Source organism: Gossypium hirsutum, chromosome A06 (genome assembly GCF_007990345.1).
Source record: "Gossypium hirsutum isolate 1008001.06 chromosome A06, Gossypium_hirsutum_v2.1, whole genome shotgun sequence".
NCBI lineage: Eukaryota > Viridiplantae > Streptophyta > Magnoliopsida > Malvales > Malvaceae > Gossypium > Gossypium hirsutum.
The window spans coordinates 78,411,150-78,427,566 of record NC_053429.1 but is presented as its reverse complement, the minus strand read 5'-3'; the positions used below and the strand labels follow the sequence as shown (position 1 = coordinate 78,427,566).

The following is a 16,417-nucleotide window of genomic DNA, read 5'->3' as shown; positions in this document are numbered from 1 at the left end:
AATTCATCACCAAGTACGTGAGCTGGTACAATGTTTGTATATTCTAGGAACTCGCGTACAAGAGCCGCATCAGGATCCACGTCTGTCATGAAGGACCCTAGATAATTTCTTATAAATATACTAGGGCTCGTGTTCCCAGCCGAATGGGGGTTTGCATTTTCACCCTCCACTGACCCTTTCTCGTCTATGTTTTCAATAATCTTATCCAAATCGGAGCCACTGAAATCATCATTGGGATCACGGTGAGACTGATCATCATTATTGAACCCTTCATCACCATCTTCTATGGTGGCCAACACCTCTGGATGGATCTATAGACGAGTACACGAGTTTGGGATGTTATACGAACATCCACCGGTGTTTGAATTTTTTGGAGTTGGAATTGACCGTCCAAAACCTGACAGATCTTCCCAAGAGACGTTAAGATCAAAATCAATTCCAGAGTGCTGGCTTGCTAGAACTTGAATGGGATTCGGTTCAGCTATCTCCGTGAACAACTCAACCGGACTGGGATTTTCTATCTCAGAGGGGCAATAAAGTGCTATCATTGTCATTAGATCATCATCATCTTCAAGCTCCATATCTAAGAACTTGAGCGGATCAACTAAAACCAGAAATTTGTAAAATAGTCTCAACATTTACTTTCCGCAATGGGTTGCTATCTTTGTACTGATTTTTCGTTTTAAATCTGCCAGTGAAACACGCTTGTTGAATCTCATTCCTATTTTTTTCCGACATTGAAATACACAGTCTTCTTTAGTTGTATTTATCATTTCTCCATCGAAATGAACATAAGCAAACAAAATTTGGGAACTTATCTTAAAAAAAGAAATTGCTTTCTTCTCAATAAAGAAAAAAACAAATATTTTTAATCTAGATTTTCAACTAATAAAGCAAACAAAAAGCAAACAAAAACTCAAATAGAAGATAAAACATCTATATATATCTGAAAAGTTTTATGCCGGCTATCTACTACCCAACACCCAACAAATTTTTTTTAAAATGTCACTGGTGCTAGCCATCAGTGTCTCAAAGTCAAAAAAATTTGCATTGGAGACCAAAAAAAGTACTTGGTGTCGGCCATCTATTGGGCATCAGCGAATTTTTTTTCTTTTTTTTTTATCTCTGGTGCTGGCCATCACATAGCCAACATCCAAAAAAAATTTTTTTTACATCTCTGGTGCCACCCATCAGTGTACCAAAGCCAAAAAATTTTCATTGGGACACAAAAAAAATACCTGGTGCAGGCCATCTACTAGCCAGCACCCAATTTTTTTTTTACATCTCTGGTGCCGGCCATCAGTGTACCAAAGCAAGAAAAAAATTGCATTGGGACACAAAAAAGTAGCTAGTGCCGACCACCCACTGGCCAACACCCAAAAAAAATCTTTTGTTTTTTTACATCTCTAGTGCTGGCCCTTAAATGGACAACACCCAAATTTTTTTGTTTTACATCTCTAGTGCCACCTGCTGGCCAGCACCCAAAAAAAATCTTTTTTTTTACATCTCTAGTGCTAGCCATTAAATGGGCAGCACCCAATTTTTTTTTCTTTTTTACATCTCTAATGTCGGCCATTACATGGCCAGCACCCAATTTTTTTTTTTACATCTCTTATGCCGACCATCAGTGTAAAAGTAAAAAAAATTGCATTGGGACACGCAAAAGATACCTAGTGTCGACCATCTACTGGCCAACACCAAATTTTTTTTAAATACTGGTATTTTTGTATACCAGTATGATATGATTTAAGAAAAAAACCTTGGTGCCGACCATTGGGTTCCCAAAGTAATAAAAAAATTAATTTTTTAAAGCATGACACAATCATCAGGCAATCATGGGGCCAAAACACTAGTTAGTTCCAGCCATCTACTTCCCAAAACCCCATTCTACTGTTCATTTTAGGTCATTTTGGTGATTGTTTTTAAACTTGGGTCATTTTTATAAATATCAAAAAATTTTAGGTTAGACTGGTAAAATAGCCCTAAATAAGGTAGGAGACCTTTGCCATCTTACTTAACCCCCATGATCATGTTGAGAGACCTATTTTAAATAAGGGTAATGTCACATTTGGTACTTATACATTCATAAAATATCCAATGTGGCACTGGTACCTTGAAAATATCTAACGTGGTACCTCTACTATTAATATGTGTTTTATTAGAATACTTGTACATTCATAAAATGTCTAGTGTGATACTTGACCTATCAATATGTGTTTTATTATGATATCAAGTGTTAATATCATTATTGAATTGCTAAATTAGCCAATAAAAATTTGACACAGAATTTTTTTCCAAATCATTAAGTTCAAATGAATAATATAATATTATATGAAAAACTAAATAGAATAAAAATAATTAAATTAAAATAAATTAAAAAACAAATAACTAAATATATTATGAATAATAAAAAAGTAAATGTTAAACTTACATGAAAGTGCTACTTTCAAACTTACATGAAAGTGCTACTTTCATAGATAAAAAAAATATATTTAAAAATGAAATAAAAATATTATTTGAAATTAAATACATTTTGAAGAAGATAACATTTATTTAAACGGGGAAGATAGAAATTTTTGCTTATATAAGTTTAGTATTTATTTTTTTTAATCATATATTTAGTTAATTTGTTTTTAATTTAATTTAAATTTTTTATTTTATTTAAAATTCATATAATGTTATATTATTCATATGAACTTGATGATTTGAAAAAAAAAATTACGTGTCAAATTTTCATTAATTGGCAAGGGCAAAGTCAGAAAAATTTTTTAGGGGGGCCGAATGAAATTTTAATTTTCTATAATTTATATCTTTATAATTTGTAAAGAATTAAATCAATTTTTTATAATTTTAGGGGGAAGTGTAATTTTACCTTTACTAATTTAAAATTTTTAAAAAATTTTAAGAGCCTAAAATGTAATTTTACATTTTATGGGGTGGCTCATGCCGGCCCTCTAACTACACCACTGTTAATTGATTTATTAATTCACTAATAATATTAACAATATCTACTATAATAAAAAAATATATTAATAATTAAAATACTACATTCGACATTCTATAAAATAATTACACCAAATATCACATTATCCATTTTTATATATTAAACTTAATTTTCAAATAACATATATGATTAAATTGCACTACTTTTATTAACGAACTGAAAGTTTATGCAAACAAAATGGAAACAAAATGCTGTCATTTTAATGAATTTTAATTTATTTAAATTTTACTAATATGAAAATTTTAAATAACCAATCACTCTTCAATTAAGATGGGTTAGTATGCAGTTTAATTCTGAATTTATTTAAAAGTATTTAATTGGTATTTAAATTTGTATTCCATCATATATTCAGGGGCGAAGTCAGGGGCTAACATGGGCCCCGACCCCCTTAAAATGTAAATTTACTCTTTTGGCCTTTAAAATTTTTTAAAAATTTTAAATTAGTAAAGTAAAATTACACTTTGGTCCCCTAAAATTATAAAAATTCGATTTAATCATTTACAAATTATAAACATATAAACTATAAAAAATTAAAATTTTATTCGCCCCTTTAAATATTTATTCTGACTTCACCACTGCATATATTGTTTCAATTTATTAGCTATATTATTTTTTTCAAGTGTTAAAATGTAGTTTTCTTTCTAAACTTATCCAAAAAATACCTAATTGGTTTGTCAAAAAAAATTATACACTTACAAATTAATTTATATGTTTTAAATTTTTTTAACTTTTTTTAATTTATATTTGTCATAAGTCATATTGAGAAACTGTAACATTTTATTATAAAATTAATTATCATTGTCACATCAATACAAATTAAGGAATTAGTGAAAAATATCAACTTAAATGATAAAATAGAAATTCAAATACCAACTAAACATAAAAAAAAATTTAAATACCAATTAAATATTTTAAAACAAATTTAGAAGCAAGCTATATACATTAACCCCTTAAAACGATCACTCCATGTATTTTTCAAATGTGCAGCAATAAAAAAACGCAGTAATATACCATATACAAAAACCAAATAAACTAAAAGAAAATAAGCTTAATTCCTTACTGAATGAAGAAAAAAGTCGCTGTCTACATCAGTGATTTATAAGGATGAACAGGGAAGAGGCTCATGGATTTGCGTAAATTCTCGGATTAGGATTCTTTGACGGCTTATATAGAGAATTAATACGCTATCACCTACTTATGTCGCTTACTTGGGTTGCAGGGAATGTTCCAAACACGTGGTCCCAAATAGATGATGTAATCCCAAATCCCTTGTTCTGAACTTTGAAGTGATGATTCAAGTGATATCTCTGTCAAATACAAACCACCAAAACAATTAATTTATTAGATCCCATCTGCTAACACTTGTTACAAGAACAAGCTGGGACTAAGCCTCGACATCAAAATCTACTTTACTAGATATTAATTTATCAGTGAAAATATATTTTAGTGTGAGTTTAATTGTATTTTATTTATTTTTATTTAAAAATAAATTAATTTATTTATTTACTTTAGATTCAAGAATAAATTAATTTTTTAATTAAAAGTTTATCTATTTTTATTGTAAAAATTGATTTTTATCTAAATATTTCGTCAGACACGTTAATTTTTAAGAATACGAATAGATAAATTTTAATGAAAAAGATAAATTTACTTTTTAGTATAATATACATAAACTAATTTCCCTATTTTTTTAAATAAAAAATAGAATACAATCTAATTTCTAATATAATATTTTTACCTAATTTATCTCTTTATTCTCTTACAAAATATTGGTTGTATCAAGTCCAAGTTGTTTCTGTCTAGTGGGTCATTTCAAGTAATCTGGCATAGAAAAGGATAAGAGAAAAAAAAAACATAAACCTAAATGAGTTGTTACCTTGAGAATTTGACCATATCCTTTAGATGGCTTTCCATGGTGCAAGTAGTAATGGGTGCAGTCATACGTCACATATCCCAGCAACCCACCTCCAAACAAAGCTGGAGCTGTTGAAGGAGATGATAAAAGCTTAAACATGGTCCACACCTAGTAATTAAAACCGGTTCAACTAGAATTAGGTGAAGGAAACCCTGAGCAAATAGGTAGGACACCAATTCATCCCCTGCTCTCTCCATTTTGCATTTATATAAAACGCTTGATTTTAGTTTGCATTCAACTTATCTAAAATTATTAGTTGGTGTTTAATTTTTTTAAAACTTGTATTTCATTACTTAGATAAATATCTTCACGCTAACACTATTAATTTGTGTTGACGTGACACTGATAGTCAATCCGATAATAGTAGGTGGCAATGTCTCAATATGTCATACTGCAAACATAAATTTAAAATATTTAAATATATATTAATAAATAAAAATATAATTTTTTCACATCTGAAATGAATCTAGGTAAATAATTGCTCAAATACATTTGAATCTAAACAACCATTTGTTAATATTTTTTCTAGATATATTTTGAGTAAGTTTATATATTTTAATTTTTTTATAAAAATCATATTTTAAATTATTATTATTTTTAAAAAAGTATATAACATATAAAATTATAAAAATATATATAAAAAGTATTAAAAAAATATAAAAAAAAGGCTATAATATTTTTAAAAATAAAAGAATATAATAAATAATATACAAAAAAAAGTTATAAATTTATAAAAATATATAAACACGTAAAAGAACTAAAAGTTTATAAATTTATAAAATTATAAATAAAAAAAAACTAAAAAGAACTTCTACAATAAATCTGGATAAATGGTTGTCCAAATGCATTTTAATTTGGACAATCATCTGCATAGGTTGATTCTTTATGTAAATTTTTTTATATTTTTTATTAATTTATATATTTAATTTCACAAAAATATAAGTAATTTGATATTTTATAAATTATTAGAAACATATAAACTTACTAAAAACATCTAGAATGTATCTGGATAAATTAGTGTCCAGATTTAGCTGTATCTAGATAAACATTTGTCTAGGTTCATTAATGATGTGAAAAAGAATTATACTTTTATTAATTAATTTATATATTTTTAAATTTTAATATATATTTTTCACATTACACACTGAGAGGTTATCACGTGTCACCATCGGAATGATTATCAGTGCCACGTCAACTCAAACTAATAGTGTTAGTGTGGAGATACGAGCCTGAGTGATAGAATACAAGTTTAGATATTAACTAGGTCAAAAAAAAAAGTTAAAACATTAAATACTTGTGAATAAGTTTAGATACAAACTACATATTAATCCTATATAAAAAAAATGGTTTTAGCAGTAGCAGTATTGATAGCTCAAGAGTTGGGAACAAATTAATATACCGGCGCACACAGAATAGCTGTAGCGGCTGGGGGAAAAACAAGGCGTAGCCCATCCAAAGGGTGCTTGTGATGGCAGCCATGAAGTAGATAGTGAAAGGTGTTTCCCCTGAGCAAAATTTCTCAGCCTTGGTTCAACATATATACCAAGTTGCTCATTTAGACAGCAGTCATAAAGAAATGGAGACAACAAGAGAACTCACCAATAACTTCTTGTTTTAATATGGAAAAGAAAACGGTGCAAACAATACTCGAGAAGTGTCCAGATGAAGATGCCACCAACCACTGCCAAGGCTGCCTCTGTAGGAGTGAGACCTCTTTGGGTGGAGATACACACAAGCCAACATACAACTGGTAGCCAAACTAGGGGGATCACCCACCATTTAGTGCGTGTCAACAGCTGTTCCAGTCAGTTTAAAGATGTGACGAGATATGCAGTGTAATTTTACAAATCGCCTGAACGGAAAGGCAAGGAACAATACCTCGCAAAAGTCGTTGGCGAAAAACCGAGGACCATCCTTGGTTACGATAGGTTGGTGAACCCATTTCTCATAAGCTTCCCCGAGATGGCCAACCTATGAAACTCTCATTTTGTATGCGTCTCAAACAAGTTAATAAAACATCCGATAGAAACAAATTATATGTAAATGTAATAATATCCTTATTCTTAGTTAAAACAATCTACCTCTGGTATGTTGGATCGGGTATGCTCAATCTCTTTATATAAATATATAGTTTTTCATGTGTCCGATATTATTATCATACCATTGTCATATAAGTGACAAACACGTATATCTTTAAAAAAAAAAAAACAAAGAATTTGGATAACTTAACATTCTTCAAATAACATTTTCTTTCCACAATTGGATACTAAAGAAGAATGCTAAGCTAAAATTGTTTAACTAAAATTTCATACCGCACAATAACATAACCAAGAGATTGTTTGCTGGATAATGTGGTGTTAGCTTAGCTAAGCTATTTTTTATGGTTTCTACAACGAAATTGGTGGAAAAGAACGAAGATAAATATTTGGGTGATGAAATTCTACTTGGTTTCGATTTGTGCAATACTTGATCTTATGCATTCCATTACCAATTTTAGATTTTCCAGAAGTTGAGGCTGCCGAATTTTACAGCAAGGCTCTCAAAAGTTCAAGTAGGTACTTCCAAAATAGTTATTTGTTTTAACTTCTATTATTAAATGCATGATTAAGTGAAAAACATAAAAGATAGAATGAGAATTAGGGGTTAGCAAAATTCAATTTGACTCAAAAAAATTGAAAAAAATCAAATTTTGAATTATTCAAATTGAGTTAATCGAATTAATAGAGTCAACTTAATTTATTTTTTCAAATTTCGAGTTTGAATCAAATTAAATTTTCGAATTCAAATAATTCGAATAAACTGAATATTAAACTACCTCACCATTTCTACCCCTTTTTACTTTCCCTTTCTCTATAATGTTTTTTTACTTCCCCCCCTTAACCCCAAAAATCTAATCCCTACAAATTTTTTATCCCCTTACCTCCAAAAATTTTACTTTCCCTCCTCTTTTACTCCCAAAAATCAAAATCCCAAAAAAACTTTTATTTCTCCCCATTTACCCTCAAAAATTAAAATCTTCTTTTTTTTTCATCAGTTGCTTTTATTTTTTTACTTCAATTTTTAAAAATTTTAAAGAAAAATATTTTTAAAAAATTACATAAAAATAAAAAACACCAAAATCATATTTTAATTTAACTCGAACAAATATATTCAATTTGATTCGACTCGATTCAAATTTCATATCACTCTACTTGAATCAAGGAAATTTTAAATTGAATTAGTATGATAAAATAAGATTCGTCAACTCAATTAATTCAAAATTTTTTCATTCGATTCGATTCGATTCAATCGAATGCTCACCCCTAATGATAACTATACTTTGTAAGAAGGAAAAGTGATAATTTTCCATCCTCTATAAACACAAATTATGTCAAATTGAAATAATAAGAAAAAAGAAAATGAAGAAGAGATGTATCTTAAGTAAAAATTATGCATTTTTTAAAGTTTTTTTTTCTCTCCTTTTTCAACTGCAATAGGTAATGAATGAAAAGAAAATTATTTTTTTTCCTTCCAATTTTTTCATCTTTATTATCAAGTACACCAATGGAAGGAAAAAAATATTTTCTATCCTACTTTTCTACTCTTTCAAATTTTCCTCTTTTTAATTTTCTTTCTACTTTATGAAGCAAAGGCTAAAGGTGTGCTTAACTAAATGAAAAATAAAAAGAAGATAGAAGGGAATATTAAAAAAAATTTTGAGTGTATTTTGTAGGAAAGAAAAGTGAGAATAAAGAAAATAAGATAGATAACCATTTTTTGTCTTAACGCATAAAAACAAGTCATTCCAAAATAAGAGGGGAGAATGAAAGAGGGATGTATGTTAGATCAAAATTATGCAATTTTCAATAAGTTAGTTTTTTTTTTCAGCTCTACCAAGTAATTAATACAAAGAAAATTATTTCTTTTATTTTTCCAGTTTTTTAGCTCTACCTAAGCGTGAAAGGATTATATAAAACTGAGATACCATGTCATTTGTGTCCATTTCCAATAATTTAACATCATTTTAGCATTTTCATCCTAAATTTCAACACATTATGTTGGATTTGGTTATTTTCAAGATGAAAAATGCTTAAATGACTTTAAATTATTGGAAAGGGATACAATGACATGATATTCCAGTTTCATACAATCTTTTCTCCTATCTAAGCACACCTAGGTAGTGTTTAGTGCTTTCCTATATTATGATTCTAATGAAATGTAATTCCTTAAAATGTAATTGTTGGGAGTGTGGTTGCCGAAAAGTTACTTTACAACATTTTGAATATATTACAAGGTATTGATTAAAATAAAATAAAAATACATTATTACATATGGTTCCTTAAGTACTTCTTAAAAAATGTAATGATGATTTATGAATTTATCTTTATTAAATAAAAGATATTATCTTCTATTTTTCTACTCTTTTTAATTTTCTTTTCACTCTTACCGAATAAAGTCTAAGTTGGAGGGAATATCATCTGAATTTATTTTAGAACAAAAATTCTAATATTTAAAAAAAATGGCTCTTTCATTGCAAAACTAGTGATTGATTTTTGTTTTCTCGCTATAGTACTCTGTTGAGTACTTAGGAAATGGATTTAGAAAAAATGAATAAAATATATTTTAAAAAATGATTTTTGATTAAAATATTAAATGGGTAATTGAGGCAACAATGTTAATAAATTAGCTTGTTGATTTTAGAAATGCAATTTTGGGTAGAGGATTGCTTTTTTATAAGATACAGAGAAAAATATAAAATGCAATAATAAATCTAGAATAAGCACAGAAAATAAAAAATGATGGGAAACCATTAAAGAAATAAGGAACAAGTATATATATGTTTCAGACCTGGAAAACAATAGGCTTATTCAAGTCAACTGCAAAAGGCTTACTGACCATCCTCACAGCTTCTTCTTTTTATCAAACAAAAGAGAAGCAGCTGCAAAATTTTAAAATCATTTTATACCATCCACCAAACACAAATAATAAAATGATCAATTCACAATGTTTTTCTTTAGTTTAAAAAGGATTACAGATTACAATGGAGGTTCATGAGAAGTAAAGCAACATAAAAAAATTTGGAGGATTATTAATTCAAGAATTACATAAAACTGACATTATTTAAAATATTGAAGAATATAACTCTGAAATTTGAATATTAATTGATAGAAAATTTTGGCAATCAATCAAATTTCAATAACAATGATAAAGGCAGAGAAGTAAAGAAAAACCTTGTTAAAGATGCAGCAGCGAGCGAGCCCTTCGGTCGTGAAAACCCAAGCTTTTTTGATTCAATGGAAGAACGCTTAATTCTCTCGCAGTGTTGCATATTGTCGATGAGGAAAACGGCTCATTTGCTTTAATGGAGGCCGAAATTCATGCCCATTTCAACCTTCCATAATCGAAATTATAGCTACACCTCACGTTTACTAACTACGAAGGGGAAACAACTTCTTTCTTTTCGTTTTTGGATTTTTTAAAACCTCTTACCAAGTCATGAAAACTAATTTAAAATTTATAAAACAAGCATATCTTTTTTGATTAAAAAGAAAAAAGAAAAAGGACAATACATTTTTGTTTTCAGATATTTTTCTATTGTCTTTCAAAATTGAAAATAACCATATCATGTTATATTTTATAATGGGTTAAAACCTGATAAAATATGTTTTAATTAAATTTTATTATTTCAAACATGTTACCTAAAATTACCCTATACGACTGTACTATAGCTTAGATTATATTTTTGTGAGACTATTTTTGTATTACTTTATAAAATAAACAGTAAAATACACCTATGATCACTCTAAAATAAAGTTTATCTTATTTTGATCACTCAAAATTTTTCTTTTTAATTTAATCTTTGCCATAAACGGATTCCTAACGTGGCACATTAGCCCATTGAATGATTGACATATGACATTTACTTTTTTTTAATGACTATCTCATTACTTTATTCCTTGGAAAGTCTTAAATTTTATACTTCCACAAATAAAATGAATATTTCCTTTCTACTTCCACAAATAAAATGAATATTTCCTTTCTTGCAATCATTCACCTTACGCTTCTCTCCATCTCTCAAAAATCTGATAAGTAAATTGAAAATGGAAACAAGCAAAGGATCATTGGATTTTCAGGGGGCATCTTTTGGAATTTGAATAGTCTTTTTATTTAGTTAGTTGGTTCCTGAATTGGAAGAGGATGATTGCATTTTCATGCTCATATCTATAAAAAGTAAGAGATAAAATCAATGATGTATTTAACACTACTTTAGCTTCTCAAATTTCACTATATATAAAATCTCCACCAACCAAATTTTATTCAAACTCTCCAAAACCATGTATTCAATTTCAACTTCATCCCTACTCTTGCAGTTTCTACCGAAATGCAACCATGGATTTCATGTTTGTTGTATTGATAAGTGGCTTGAAACGCACACATCATGCCCAAATGCGGGTTGATCAAATAAAACAGAGTTGTAGAATGTATCAGATTTTTGAGAGATGGTGAGAAGCTTAAGCTGAATGATTGAGAAGTCATTGTAAGAAAAGAAATGTTTGTTCTATTTGTACAAGTATAAATTTAAAACTCTGTTTTAGGATTTTTCATGGATGAAGTAATGAGAAAATCGTTCAAAAACAAAGTGATGAGAAAGAGAAGGAAGAAAATACATTTTGGACTATTTATAGAAAGTTAAGTTTTGGTCAAAAGTAAAACAATTGTCATGTGTCAATCATTCATTTGGTTAATGTGCCAAGTCAGTAATTTGTTAGTGGCAAACGAAAATTTTAACGGCAGTGGCTAATTTGCATAATTATTTTAAATAGAGTGACTAAATTGAAAAAAATAGATTAACCAAAATATGATAAACTCTAATTTAGAGTGACCATGGGTGTAGTTTTCCCAAAAATAAATTAACATATGATGTGGAATTAGTTTAAATTATGACATGTCATCTTTAACCAATCCATTATAACTTAAAGAACTCAAACAATTGCATTTAATGTTGAAAAATTTTGGTTTAGATTTGTTGCAGAAAGAAAAAATATTATGTTTTCTAAAACCGAACAATTGTGTTATTTCTAGCAATAAACGCTTTACCAAATTTGTACTTGTCTTATGGAATAGGTTGTAAAGAATGTTCATGACTTTCGACTAACACGATCTTGACCGCTATTCTCGAACCTCAACTTGCTTAGAGTGCGGGCTCTATTCATGAACCAATTAACAATTATGAAAACTTTGTTGATATTCAACGGGAATATCAATAACTCTCAAAGGATAGAAACCGAAAGGCAAACCCTTACAATTTTGAATTTATTTAGTGAAATAAATCTCACTAGATTTTTACAAAGTATGAATTCTTAATGTGGTATGCGTTTGACTTAGCTAAAGGTGTTTCTTTATAGAGAAAATCACAATAGCCCTAGTTGAACAAGAGTAAACAAAATTGTCACATCCCAAAATTCCTAATAAGGCTTTTAGTATTGTTCTAAGATAGGAAATAGTGAAAAATTGAGAAAATTAGAAAATTAGTCAGAGAAAGGATTTTTATGAAAATAAAATTGATTTTGAATATGAGAATTAATGAAAATAAGTTTAGAGATGAGAATGTGGTAAGAGAATTAAACCGTAAAATTTAAAAAGTTTGAAAACTAAAGTGTAAATTTGATCAAAATGAGAAATATGAGTTATTATTGATTAATTCACATAAGAATAAGATAGAAATTTATTGGTCTAATGAAAACCACATTTGTGACCACATCGAAAAGATTGGTGAGTATAAGGATTAAATCATAATTTTTTTTGAGTTATTTAGATCATGAATTATGATAGTAGGTCACAACCTTTAAAAACTATGGACTTAACTGGGTTTGAACCTTTGGCTCACTTGGATTTTTTTTTAAAGGGGAGAAAGTGAAGGGACCCCCAGTTGCCCCAATTGTCATCTTTTGCAGCCGACCATCTTCTTCTTCATGGGAGCTATCTTCCTTTTCCAATTTTTTTCTTTCATTTTTCTTAAAGTTTCTAAAAAATCTCATCACCCACAATGAATTTTGTGGAAGTTACTAGGAAAACTATCTCCTACTCTCATTTCACCATCAATCTTTCAATTTTTATCTTAAGGTTTCATGGGTTTTTGAGAGAGAAAATAGAAGTTATAAAGAGAAAGCTTTATATATGTTATTAATGGTGCTTTTTGCTTCACCTAGCTTAGTATTTGAGATTTGTTGTTTGAGAAAACTTATAAAGATTATGTATTAATATTTTAATTTTTTTTTGTCGAAACTTAGGTGTCCACATATAGTAGCAATAACTAACCCCCTCATCGCAGTTGTGCTCCATTCTCATGAGCGTAGATCAAACCCACAACCTCATGGTTAAGGGATAAGGTGAACAATCACTACACCACACCTCATGGTTATTTTGATTTTTTTTGTCTATGAAAAATAGGGCTTTTAAAGTAATTTGTGGATGGATTTAAGTTTTTTGAGGCATGATTTTCTGTTTTTGAGCATCCAAAGGTAAGTACCCTTGAAAATTCATACTTATCTTACACTAATTTGATTAAGAAAGTGTATAAATTGTGAAATAATTATGAAAATGATATTGTAAAGTGTATATGTAGGTTATATGAATAAAAGTGGTAGAAATAAGTGATTTGGAAGATTATGGTTTAATAAACTTTGATTATAAAAGGTGATGAATCTTAGTATTATGTTATAAAAGTTTTGGTTTCCATGAGTGACTATGCTAATGTGATTTGAATTATGTGAGAATTTTTGAAATATGTTATTAGAGTGGAAAATGGTAAATATGTGTTTAAATTGTTAATTTTCGTAAAATTGTTGATTAAGTCAACACTTATTTATAAATGAGGAAATTATGTTATTAAGCCACCATGGAAAAATTTAGTAATACATATGCTATTTTAACCATATTGGGCATTAAATGGAATTTATAAGAGATAATGTGCAAATATTGTATATTTAGGATTATAGTTACCTTTCTTAATAAATTTGTTATGATAATGTTGATAAATAGATGAAATTGTTATTATTGGTTCATGAAAGCACTAAATGAATTACTAACATATTTCTAAGTCCTATGTTAATATGGATTTGAATGTGAATGTGAAACCACTTAGTGTTGGAAAAAAATTAGTTCGAAAACAGTTTTCTTGCCAAATGAAAAAATAAAAAATTTGAAAGCCAATATGGTTTTTGATATTTATAGCAACAAACTTTTCCAAATAAGTACATGTGCTTTGAGCAAGACGGATCTTAGATGTTCCCTGCTTTCAATCGAACGGCCTTCTCTGTTATTCTCGTACCACAATCTGCTTCTAGTGTGGGTTGGAAAATTTTTGAATCAGATATAGAATAAAAAATAATTTTCTTTACTTTCACTAGGAAAGTAATTTCTCTCTCAATAGAAACCGGTACAATTATTATTCCCAAAAATATAATTTATACTTAGAACAAATTTTGACTATTTTCGGATAGAATATCAAAATTGTCTTTCTAGCCCTACCAGTGTCATTTATTTATTAGGAGTGGAAGTGAAACCCTAGTTGATTTAGTAGAACACAATTAATACATATTTAATAATAAAAGAAACCCCATCCTCTAGTTGAACCAGGAGAGAGGGGCGACTAATAGGCTGTGCCTCCCTTCATATGTATTATGACGGGGATTCAATCTCTCCTGTACTAGGTCCAATTATATGTGCTTCCTAAACTTTTAACCCAACACATATTTTTCTATTTTCTAATATAAATATTATTTTTAAATTAATTTAAATTAATTAAAATTTTTAATTAAATAATTTTCTCAGCCCAATTCTATTTCTTTTAAAATCATGAAAACTTTATTGTAAAAGAATTTATGAGAAAATATATTTAATTTCTACATTCAACTGATTCACAATAACCAATTAATTTAGTTTCATTTTTAAACTTCGATTATTAATTAAATAATAATTCAAAAAATTTAAATTTATTTTCAGGTCATTTCTATAACACCCTAATTCGACTGTCTATCTAACGAATGACGATGTTATCGGAAAACAAAAAACATTTTGAAATGACAAAAACATTGGTTTTAGTAGTAAAGGCAATCAATACGATTTTAATAAAACAATCTTAAAATGACGTTTGGCAAAGTAGTATTTTTAAAACAAGACTATAAGAAAATAAAAATATACGTTCCAAAAAGCCACTCGGTGGATTAAAAGAATTAAGGCACAATTCAAGGGAAAATAAGAGGAAATCGTAATTCACATAATATAAAAGGTTAATAAATTGGTGAAGTTCCATAATTCATTCTATAAAAATAGTTTTATAGAAGAAATTCAAATTCTCTTTTACATAATTCAATTGCAAGAGATTTAGACCATTGGCTACCTCAGTTTGATATAAATGTTATGAAGAAATGATGAATGGCTCACAAATGAGTCCGTTGTTTGGCTAAGTCCCTCCAAACGTCCACATTTCTCAACAAATCTTGAAATGGTAGGGGAAAATAAGTAAGTTCAAAACGAAATTAGTGAGTTCCAAGGATAATTAATAAACTTTTGAACAAGGTTTTCAAGAAGTGAAATTAAGCTAGGTTTTACAACACTTAGTAATAATAAAAATTTACACATAGATACACCCATATAGTTGTGTACAATTTGTTGGCGGATTCATACCACCATACAGTTAAGGTTTATTGGTGGATACTATCCACCGTTAAAAATGCAATCACCAGAAACTTAATTTTTCATGAGAATATTAGTTATGTCTAATCACAAACAAAACAATTTCTTTCACACATGATTTTCATTAGAATCTCGAGTTTAAAAGGAGAGCTGGAGTTAATTAAATAAAATAGAAAGTTGACGGGCTCTATTGGAAAACTTGAAAATTTGGTGGTTGATTGGTAATTAGTTGAGATCTAAATATAGTTCAATTGAGATGGAACTGGATAGTTCCTTAGTGGGAGATAAAATGATTAACGGTGGACGACTATTTTGGATTGTGGAGACTGTGCAAGATAGGGTTATATATATTAGTGGAAGGATTATTCTGAAGCAAAAATTCTCTTTTTTGTTTTGTTTTCTTTCTTTCCTTTTGCACCATCTTATTTGGTTGTTTCGAAGAAGAGAAAGTTGAGAAAAATGTTGCATGGGGCAGTTATCGTGAGGGTTGAGGCCAAGAAGTAGAGAATCTGAGGATTTGATAAACCTTTCTATCTTTCTGTATTCGTGGATTTGAGAAAGAGGAGTAAGAATGTATGAAATCTTTGGGAAGCTTCTAAATGATACTGAATTTTGAGTTTTTAAGGTTTGAATACCTTCAGTTTAACCGATATATATGGTTGTCATGATTAGCTACTAGAATAAAAGAGGCTTTGGCATTTGGACAAGCTAAGCTGGCGGGGACAAAGGATTTAAGGTGAGTTTCTGTACTCCACTTGGATATTTTTTGGTTTTACTGTGCTAAAATGTTCTGCTTGTGTGTCTGTTAAGAGTTTTGTTTG

General features: G+C 28.8%; 1 protein-coding gene across 2 annotated transcripts; it reads right to left on the bottom strand.

Moving 5' to 3' along the window:
* Positions 1-4,037: 4,037 nt before the first annotated feature.
* LOC121230647 (dihydroceramide fatty acyl 2-hydroxylase FAH1) lies at positions 4,038-10,365 on the bottom strand. 2 transcript variants are annotated; one of them, XM_041115743.1, is made up of 7 exons: positions 10,130-10,365; positions 9,747-9,837; positions 6,798-6,890; positions 6,519-6,715; positions 6,319-6,443; positions 4,881-4,987; positions 4,038-4,311 (listed from the first exon to the last, which is right to left on the bottom strand). In XM_041115743.1, exons 2-7 carry the CDS (start codon positions 9,795-9,797, stop codon positions 4,192-4,194), a joined length of 693 nt encoding a protein of 230 aa, XP_040971677.1. In that variant the 5' UTR covers positions 9,798-9,837; positions 10,130-10,365; the 3' UTR covers positions 4,038-4,191. The 2 variants fall into 2 exon arrangements, with proteins under 2 accessions (XP_040971677.1, XP_040971676.1); XM_041115742.1 differs by having other exon boundaries at positions 4,881-5,027; positions 6,319-6,424; positions 10,130-10,356.
* Positions 10,366-16,417: the final 6,052 nt, after the last annotated feature.